The sequence below is a fragment of the Lolium rigidum genome, chromosome 7 (assembly GCF_022539505.1).
Source record: "Lolium rigidum isolate FL_2022 chromosome 7, APGP_CSIRO_Lrig_0.1, whole genome shotgun sequence".
Taxonomy (NCBI): domain Eukaryota; kingdom Viridiplantae; phylum Streptophyta; class Magnoliopsida; order Poales; family Poaceae; genus Lolium; species Lolium rigidum.
The window spans coordinates 156,802,583-156,813,192 of record NC_061514.1 but is presented as its reverse complement, the minus strand read 5'-3'; the positions used below and the strand labels follow the sequence as shown (position 1 = coordinate 156,813,192).

The 10,610-nt window shown below is 44.3% G+C and overlaps 1 protein-coding gene across 1 annotated transcript; it reads left to right on the top strand.

The window, feature by feature from the left end:
• The first annotated feature begins 1,529 nt into the window (after nt 1-1,529).
• Nucleotides 1,530-2,525, top strand: LOC124679044. The gene has a single exon (XM_047214870.1). It carries the CDS (start codon nt 1,637-1,639, stop codon nt 2,234-2,236), a length of 600 nt encoding a protein of 199 aa, XP_047070826.1. The 5' UTR covers nt 1,530-1,636; the 3' UTR covers nt 2,237-2,525.
• The last annotated feature ends 8,085 nt before the right edge of the window (nt 2,526-10,610 follow it).

The window sequence follows — 10,610 nt, the reverse complement described above, 5'->3', positions numbered from 1 at the left end:
CTTTAGAAGCTTTATGAAACTTTGAAAAAAATTATGGAACCCAGCGAAATATTGTTTTGAACAACTTCTTCACTGCGTTTCAAACGATCTGGTTCAACAGAGTAAGATAATAATTGTGGCAACTGACTTAGAACTCGAACCATAAAATATATTAATGTAAAGATGAAAAACAAACATAAAATTCGAGTTCAGATCCTAACGTAATGGTCAAACAAAAACCATAGTATCCACAACTTAGAGACACAATATTTTGTAGTTTCATAGAGGGTTTATCATGCATGATCATGTTTGAATGTGGTTCGCAATGCTTTAGAATTGTATTAGACAAGTTCGATAGATTTATTAGATAGCGAAAGTGTAAATCCGTGTATCTACTTTAGTGTTGTTCTATTAGGCTTCAGTGTGTTTTGCAGTACATCATGATGTTTCATTGTGTTTTGTGTATCTACTTTAGTGTTGAGATGGTGCTACTGCTAATGGTGAGGCAAACATTGGTAAGTCGCCGAGTCCGGGATTTTTCCATGCACGGGATATAGCGTGCATGCCCGGCGTCTCTTGTCTTCTTCATTTTGCTTAGTTACATCGGTTTTCTTCTCTATCCATTTTCACTTTAGATGATCTAGTTCATAAACTTGAAACTTCTATACCATTTAAACCATAACCCCACTTTGAAAAGCGTATAAAATTTTAGGCTTCTAGCGAAGAGAGCTTAAAAACAAGACCAATATTAAATATATTTTTAACAGTATTTGAAAATTAACTTCAAAAACTTTGTGAAACTTTGAATGAAATAGACAAGTTCAAACAGATTGTTAATATGATATTTATTCTGACATATAAGGCTCTTTCAAATTGGAGTTTGAAAATAGAATGGGTGTAGAGACGGTGCTACTGCTAATGGTGAGGCAAACATTGTTAATTTGAGTTTTTATCGAAAAAATTGTGAGGCAAACATTGTACCATCTGCCTGCAAAAGATGCTCTATACTTAAAACATTGTACCACCTCTCTAATGGTTTGACTTTCCAAAAAAAAAAAAGTCTTATTTTTTGAAACGGAGGTACTAGTACATATTCAAATCCCAAATCAATCACAAGACAATCAAATCGGTGCATACATGCACTCATCACCACAACCATTTACCATGCATGGATCAATAGTAGTAGAGTGTTAATCTCCACCTCTGGCTCTTCTTTTAAGCAAAAGACAGCCGCTCTGCCCATTTCATTAGTATGCTAGGAAAAATAAAAATTACTACTAACACTTTTATATGCATGCATTCCCACCATCCATCTTTAGTCGCTTTTGCTTTTGGCTAGCAGCAGCTTTTGTTACAGAGACCGGTTAATATATCCATTTTCCTCATGACCATGCCTTAGCTTGATTGTAAACCTGCTTTCGTGTGATGCTGAAACTTCTAGGACATCCACTTGCTCTTGCTCACTCCCACCTCGGCCCCAAGATGGGCTATATATACCCATGGCATCCCACCGGAAAAACTCCATGCCCAAGCATCAAATGCACACATACCATACACTGTACAAGCTAGTAGAACTAACACACCCGCAGCTAATCTCCCGGCAACACACAGGCACAGCTGCCAGCTTCGTCGTTGCGAGCTAGCGCGAGCAGCAGAGATGAAGAGCAAGGCGTCCATGTTCCTGAAGCAGATGCTGTCGACCATCGTGGCCGTGGTCAAGGCCAAGTCGACGGCGGTGCGCGCCAAGACGAGCACCCTCAAGACGCGCCTCCTCGTCCTCGGCATCCTCCGCAACAAGAAGCTCCTCGTCAGCGCCATCAACCACAAGATCCACGCCATCATGGGCCACCAGGACGACGCCCACGGCAGCACCAGCGCCGCCCAGGAAGCAGACGACAGCGACGGCAGCAAGAAGGCCATCGTTCCCTACACCGCGCCGAGCTACGTGACGGAGCGCGACGTCGACGACGCCCAGGCGGAAGAAGAGGAGGAGGAGGACAGCGACGACGAGTACCTGACGCACTCGCTCTTCCGCGGGGAAGACGACGACGACGACGAGCTCGTGAACGCGCCCGGGTCGGTCATCGACGTGGTGCGCGACGCCAAGGAGAAGGAGGGCGACGGCGCCGAGTTCCGGCTGGAGGACGAGATCGACCACGTCGCCGACGTCTTCATCCGCCGGATCCACAAGCAGCTCAAGCTGCAGAAGCTCGAGTCCTTCAAGAGATTCTGCGAGATGATGGAGAGGAGCGCCTGAATGCCTGATCCATCCATTAATTGATCTCTCCTTGATTGATTGATCTCTCGGTTGATTAGTCAGTAACTATGCATGGTGCTGGATCTCTCCTTAAGCCAAGATTAATGTTAACTTGATGGGATGCTCCTAAAGTCCCAAGTAGAGAGAAAAGGTTAAGCCAGGCAGGCAAGAAGATACTTTTCTTCTTGTTGTAGGGTTTTAGTAGCGGTGCCAAGGCCTACTTTAATCACTACCCATGTTCTTTTGTTCTTTAGTTTGGGGAAGATTGTCAAGATGCTCAAATTTTGAAAAAGATATCAATAAAACAAATAAATACAACGCGGATTAGTGTAGTGAATTGTACAGTTATGTGTACAATACATCAAGTGGTGAGCTGCTTCCATGAGTGTCACCAAAAATGGAACTGAAACCAAACACCTGCCCTTGCGATAGAAAGGTAAAATGAAGACCAAACACAACTATATTGATCAGCATTCACCAAGGTAGTGAGGCCTGCTGCAACACGCCGGACCAAATTATCTCCACAAAATAATAATGTCTGAGAAGAGACTGCAATAGCTATGTCACGGACTCACGGTTAGCAATTGGATGCACCTTTCCTGAGGCACTATATCAAACTGCCTCCAGGTATCATATTAGCCGAAACTTTTGATTAATGTTGTTAATTCTCATCCAATCCTTGGAGGTGGAACTATGCCTCAGAGCTAACTTTTGCAGATACCATAAAACAGCTCATAGTATAAAAAAAACTGTCATTTTACGATAGCGAGGGACAAAATTAAAAACCACTCAGATATTGTGACAATGGTGGTTGCTGTCATTTGGAACATGTCAATTTTCATTTCATTGTGCTACCTCCATTTCTAAATATAAGATGTTTTGTTAGGCTAAAATAACCTGTCAAAACGTCTTATATTGTGGACCAAAGGTAATAGTACGCCGTCACGAAGCTTTGGTGTTTGTTTTTGCATTACCATTTCTTTTAAAAAATCTTGACATTCACATGGCATTGTCTTGCTTCTAGATTGGCAGTGCGCTAATGAATTTAGTATGGCTGTCTAGTCACATTTCCACTGCTAATGTCACCTACACCCACAAGGTCTGATTCTCTGTCATGACAAAAATGCCCATGAACCGTTGCGTTATGCTATGGCGAGAAAGTAATGTTGTTTTTCTTACATTTTGGGACGATGATTATCTGAATCTGGTACAATTAATGGATGAGAATGTAATGCTCCTGTCGGTACATTTTGGGATGAGAATGCATTCCTTTATGGATTCTCAAATCTTGTAGGAGTACATATTTTTTCAGGCAGTTTTTGGAATGGAGTCCATGTATTTTTCCGTGAATATTTCAAAGTGCATTCATTTATGTTTTGGTGCACAATTCAAGAGGTGCATCCATTTGTTTTGGGGGCCCATTTCAAAGTGCATCCATTAGGTTTTAGGGTACATTTCAAAGTGGGTCTATTTCACTATATTAGTTTTTAGGGACACATTTCAAAAGTGCCCCGAGAAGTTATGGTAATTTTGAAGTGTCTCATCTGTGATATTTTTTGGCCACTTCTTGAAAGTGTCAAAAATAAAAAAATTATCAACACAAGAAAATGCAGTATTTTTTTAAAGTACTCCTCAAAAGTCTGTGAGTAGTTATTATTTTAAACTTTTGAGATACTTTGAAGTGTCCCCAATCTTCAATAGTGTTTTAGTGATTACAGTTCCAGCACAAACAATTATACTCCAAAGTGGAGTAACAAAAACAGAATTTACCTCATAACCAGATATCACAAATAAATCTTGAAGAACAAACCGAACTACTGATCAGTATTCACCAAAGTGGCGAGGCTCGCTGCAACACAACACAATCGATTGCTCTCTCTTCCAGAAAAGACTGCAATTCAGTTCCAGTCTTCCAGCACCAAAAAAAAATCATAACAAAAACAGAATTAAACTGGTGACCAGACACGGCAAAGAAAATAGCTCTTTACTTTAATCGACCCCTCTGTTTTAGGGACGGCCAAGAACAGAACATCTGTACAGTACAACTACAACTACAGAGCATGAGCATATTACCGGGCAGTAGAAAGAACAGTTTTGACACAGGGCATAGACCACACCAAGCACCTCATCTTTTCGTTCACAGCCTATACCTACTGCAGAAATACTTCAATCTGTCAAAAAAAAAGATCAAACTTACCGATTTAGGATGAACACGATTATAACCATTGCAGGTGGTCGCTTACTCAGGCGAGAAGCTGTGAAGTGTAGTGGATCCGTATCAGCCTCCTCGACGACGTTTTGCATTGCGCGGCAGCGCCGGCACCTCAGCCTCCAACCCGACGTCCTGGGCGAGGGCGGGCCTGACCGCCGCCACGTCCTCCATTGCTTCCTGGTACGAGAGACGGAGGGAGAATTCCACGGCCGGCGCTGGAATCGCGGCCGCGGCATTCCGTGCCCGCCGCTGCGGCCGTTCCCGATTGGCCTCCCGGCGGAAATACTTGGCCACCTCGGATCGCAACGTCTCCTCGTCCATCTCCATGGCTGCCGCAATCCCCTGTTTGTAGAGATCGTCGTCGTCGTCGTCGTCTGTGTCGCTGGAAGAGGACGCCCAGAGCTCGGCCGCCGGATCCAATGAGAAGTCCAGACCGGTTTCTTGCGCGGGCGCCTGAAGATTCGTCTCGACGGGCTGATCGTCCTCGGCGGCGATGGCGTCCTCGTCCGATCTCGCTGCCGAAGCCAGCGCGACTCCGTGTTGGTTCTCGCCGTCAGGGGCCTCCCGGCTGACGTCCAGGACGCTCGCCTCTGACGCCGGGAGAACTGGCCCGGAAGCCACCTCTTTCCTTTCGGGCACCGACAGCACGTAGGTGCGTACAGATGCGAGGGCACAAACCATGAGATCCGAGCGGATGTTGTCGTGGCCGAAATCGAATCCTCCAGGACGGGCTGAACCAGCGAGCTTCTGATCTTCAGTTTCAGTATCGGCGGCCATCCGACCGTCGACGGCGTTCGGCGATCGCGCCTCGGGGACACATTTGAGAGCAACCTGTCCCGTTTTCTCCGGAGCGATGGGTACCGCCACCAGGTGGCTGCTCATTCCGGCGCACGCGAGCTGGACGACCACCGGCGATGGCGATGGCGAGGGCGGCGTCCCGGCGAGGAGTAGATCTGTTCCAGCTAAATGGATTGTTCGATCCATCTGCTCCATCGTGATAGCTCTTTCTGGGAAGAAGAGCACGCGATGGGAAAGGGTTTGTAGGTGAGCATCGAGGGTTTATTTCGTGTTCCTCCCTATACCGTAAGAGTTTGACTCAAATACGACACGAAACCGTATTTGGCAAGGAATCGGAATTGCATTATGTCTTTCAACTCTACCCGTTTCTACGCCTAGAGGAGGGAAGCTGATGGCGGGGGAATCGGGACGTGTTCGTCCCGGGCGCCACGAAGGCCGCCTGCCCCGCCATGCCGGCTGGAAACGCGTCCCGGCTGATTTAAATTTTGAAGAGTGGTATCATGTTATCAAATAAGGTCAGGCATCACTAGATATGTTCTCCGCTCCCCTCTCAAGTGTTTAGGCCGTATCAGCAATAAGCAGGCTTGGCGTGGACTGTGCACGGGAAACTTACACCTCGAGTGCGGCGATTCCTCCATGGTTTGGGCATTACGATCATTCACGTGTTGGAGATTCGTGTTCCCTTGTTTGCATTATTAACTCCGCTCTTCTACAGTACCCGGGAAAACATCTTGTGATATCATACCTTATATGATACCATGATACCACTTCATAAAAATCAATTTTGTAAGTGCTAAAAAAACTCGAAACAAAATTGTGAGTGTTTACAAGATGTGTCTTTACATTTTCTAGAATTTACAGAACCAAATTCAAAATATGCAAAGAGAAACAAAAAAAAATTGCTATGTGGGCATTTTGTGTTTTGTCTATATATGATACTATTCATGTTGGATTTCACTTTTTTGTATCTCTAAGAGTATTACGAATTTGGTTATGCAAGTTATAGGAAATGTAAACACACAATATGTCAACACCCAAAAATTTGTTTCCAATTTTTTTGATATTTGCAATTTAAATTTTGAAGCGTGGTATCATGGTATCAAATAAGGTAAGATAACACTAGATATGCTCTCCTCAATACCCAGCTTGTGCACGTCTTGTTCTGCATCCCACTCCACCGAACAGCCCTCATCTATTCTCTCTCTCTTCGTGGTGGCCATGAGGAATTGCAAGGATCCATGGCGTAACTTGAAATCAACATAGAGTAGGGTGGTTTCTACAATGTCAGAAAAAAGTTGCCCGAATCTCAATGCTACATTGGACTATCAGGATAAGACATAGACGTCTATACGTTGGTGGAGTTGCTTTTTCGCTACTATAGCAGTAATCGCTGGCAAGAACCAACTTGCTGACCACGTCTAGGGGAGTCACGACGGAGCATGCGTGCAGTCCGACGACCCGCACGCATGACAGTACAATAGAAATTGATGTGGACGACGGCTCAACACGATCGGAATGGCTACGCAAGGTTGATCACAACTAAGGTGGGCGATCTAATCGATGAAGCTGACCCATCGAATGCTTTCATTACCTACTTTAATTAATTAGGGGTCTGGTATAAATGGGTTTTCACTTTCAAGTTCTTATTGGATATTTTACCAACCATGCTGCACCTATGGGGTTTTTCTTTACGAGGACCACTTACGCACTGAGGTGGAGGCCTGAAAAAAAACCCACGATCCTGAAATTAAGGAGGGCAAACAAATTCGAACCGCACAGGTGCATGCACATAATCACATACTACCTCCGATTCAAGGAATAAGGCGCCCTCGTTTTACGTGCTTTTCGTTTGACTAAGAATTACTTCAAATATATAAAGATTGTTTGTATGAAATTAACATCATTAGAAAGTGTTTTTCAATACGAATCCAATGATACTAATTACATATAATATAACCAAGATTTTGTTGCTCAATTTTTATGGTCAAAGTTCGCCTTAGAATACGTGTGCGCCTTATTCCTTGGGACGAAGGTAGTAGATCTTATCCCGAAAATTTATTCCCGTAAGTGTAACATTTTTGATATTTTGCCAATGAACAACCAACTTTGGGTAAATTGTCCAAGGCTGATGAACTTTAGTTAAATAACATTTTTTCCATTTCCGAACAATAATACAGAGGTAGAGCGAGTTGGACTCTATTGGGCCAAGCTCAACTACAACCTTTTTTAGTACGATGCAGATATTAGCACCAGTAATCAGTATGAATCTGGTCACCTTTTTGAGACCAGTGTAAATTGTTATAGGCCTTTGGATGAACGAAAATAAAGGGTTATTTTTTATTTGATGGTACCACAAAACACCTCATATTATTAGTCTCTGAATTACTTTTGACCATCATCTTGCTGGAGGACTTAAGAGTGAAGATGCTAGGCAGGAGCTGACAACAATGATATATCAGGGATATCATGCGTACATGAACCGGAGCATAGAGCCATGGAGGCTCACGTGGTGTTGCGCCGTGCAACGCTAGACGTCCAGTCCTAGGGGACCGACTCAAAGGTGAAGCTCTCGGGCCCAATGTCTACGACTTCAGCACCCCTATAGAGGCATCTACAACGACACCACCTCAGACTTGATGTTACAATTTTGAGATAAACCCGGACATTTTCTCTCTAGATTTCTCTAGCGCGTCATCACTCGTCAATGCGTTATCCTGCTATAGTGCTATGTATACATTTTTGGTGACCCATCCAGGTATAAGCTGGACAAGATGATCGTTGGGTTGCAAATGTTGAAGAGGAACATCTCGGTGATGCTTGCACCGCAGATGTGCTTGATATGATACTCACCTTTGAGGAGTAGACATCTTCGGAAAAATTAAAGGGTTATGTTGGCATTCACTATGGCGGGCACTTATTTGTGTGAAGCTATGAATTACAGCGAGCTGCAGCGCTCTGATAATCAAAATGGATGTGAAAGTTTTTTTTTCCCGGGAAAATGGATGTGAAAGTTCACCATGAAGAAGAAATTGTAAGGCCAAGCTTGTTTATACTTGTGCCGGAAGGTATTCGAAGTAAATTCAAAACAACACATCATTCAGGGTTATAGCGTGCATACCATCCATTCATTTGATAATCACCAATAAGACAATAAACAGATATCTGTGTGGTTTTGTGACACTGGATTTTGTGCACAAAAAAGGGCTGATTGCTACTCATAATGAAAAACTAATGTTTCAACGCTCGTGGCCACTTGAAACGCCGCATGGTAAATGAGATTGGGCCTATCTATAAGTTAAATCTGAAACTGTAGAAATTGATTCAGTTTGAAGTTAAAAAATAGAAATTGATTCAGTTTGGAGTAAATCTTAGCGAAAATTTTCTCAATGTGCGTAACATAAATCGTGAGACGAAGTAGATAGCTTGGCAATGGCCGCAAGTGCTATAGGCGAGGAAGACGAAGTAGATAAGTTTTCTCTGTTTAGGGAAAAAGAGGTTCTGGCTGAAGTTTATAAATTATAATACGTCAAAAAACTGAAGTTTTGGAGATACTTACGTTTCCAAAACCACCATATTTATTGAATCCAAACGCTTTGAAGTGTTCTATACTTTGTTATTTCTGAAACTGAAGTATTTCCAGAATACTTCAAATATACCGAGCTCCCAAACCGAGCTATAGTCACTAAAAATTAAACCGTAGCAAAGCACATCCATTTTTGCCAAAATAAACTCCTCGATTTTATTTCCATGGCAACATACAGATATTTGTGCTAGTATTTAATAAAACATACGAGTAACTATAAATTTGTAAACAGACGTCAAATTTAAGAAAAAAAAATACACTTGTTTGGCCATCAAATTTGAAGGCTCGAAAGTTGTGGCCCATTATAGGATCATATCTCGACCAGCCTTTGGTCTTGTCACACACAAGCGTAGAAACAATGACAAAGTTGGTGTTCAACGATCAGTAGGTTTAGCTCACTCAACTAAACCTCACAAAAATAGTAACTGTGAGCGAAGAATAAGATATTGATTAAAAAACCATATTTGATTGGTTAGATGGTAAAACTAAGTCGATTGAAAAATGATATCCCACCACATATTCAATGATTTTTATTAGCCGATAGTCTCAAAGCCATCTGTTTGCTTCTTTGCATCATGCTTGTATATATGTCACGGCAAAAAGTGCGATAATTTCTCTTTCTTTAGTAGGGAAAAGCTGAAATGTAAAACAACCACTCAACAGCTATGCTAACTACTGTGTGTGCACTTAAGATTGAGGCGAGGCTTGGTGTAACAAAACGATTTTTCATCGGTCATATTACAAAATAAATTGAACGAACGAACAGAGCTTCTATACTTCTATATTCGAGATGGGGCAACACATGGCCTTCTCCCTCTCTTTTTGCAAGCATAGTACTGTACTCACGATTCCTGATCATCATCCCGGTCTCTTCCCTTGGTGCGAAGGCGAAGGGATGACTTGTGCGAAGCTTCTGAATCTGCTCCATAGTATGCTCAAGATTCCTGACCATCATACAGAATGATCGATAGTGTTGCCGGCGTGATCCAGAGGCGTTGGTCTTTTTACAGCATTGTCTTCGAGCCGCGCTCGTGTGCTTCGTTCTTGGCAATGGGCATTACATACCATCATCTTCCTCCTCGTCCTCGACGACCTTTTCTGTTACCGTGCCCCGTCGACGCCTCCTGTTGGATGTTCTCGGGGGAGACGGCAGCAATGTCCTCCATTATCTCCTCCTCAGACAGCCGGAGTGAGAAGCGCACGCGCGGCGGCGCCGGCGCCGCCACTGGCCGCCGTCTCGCAGCCCGCCGCTGCCGATCCGCGCCGAACTGCCTCGCCACCTCCAACCTTATGGCATCCTCATCCATCTCCATCGCTATCCTTTGTCCGAGACGGTACGGGTCGATGCCGCCGCCCACTGTAGTGTCATCCTCAGAAACGCCGTCGTCGTCGGAAGGATTGGGTGAACTCGGGCATGAATCTTGCTCGCGGGCTTCGGCCATGTCCACGCTTGCTGGTACGGGAACATCAAGACACGCTTCTGACGGACTGCGCTGGTTGCCTTCCGTTCTCGTGTCATCGGCGGCAACGGGCGGCTGTTCCATGGCCTCGGCCGCTTTGATGCGTGGTGAAGGGGTCAAATCAACGGAAGGTTCCGAAGAGGAACTCGGACTGGCTTCTTGATCGCCGCTTCCCGACGCTGACCCCTGGTGATGCTCTCCAACAGCCAGATCAGTCTTGTCGCCGTCACCCAAGACGACATCCGCCGGTGCCGATATGGACGGCAACCGACTGTCATCATCATTCGAAATCCCCGCGGGCACCTGGTGATGCTCGCCGCT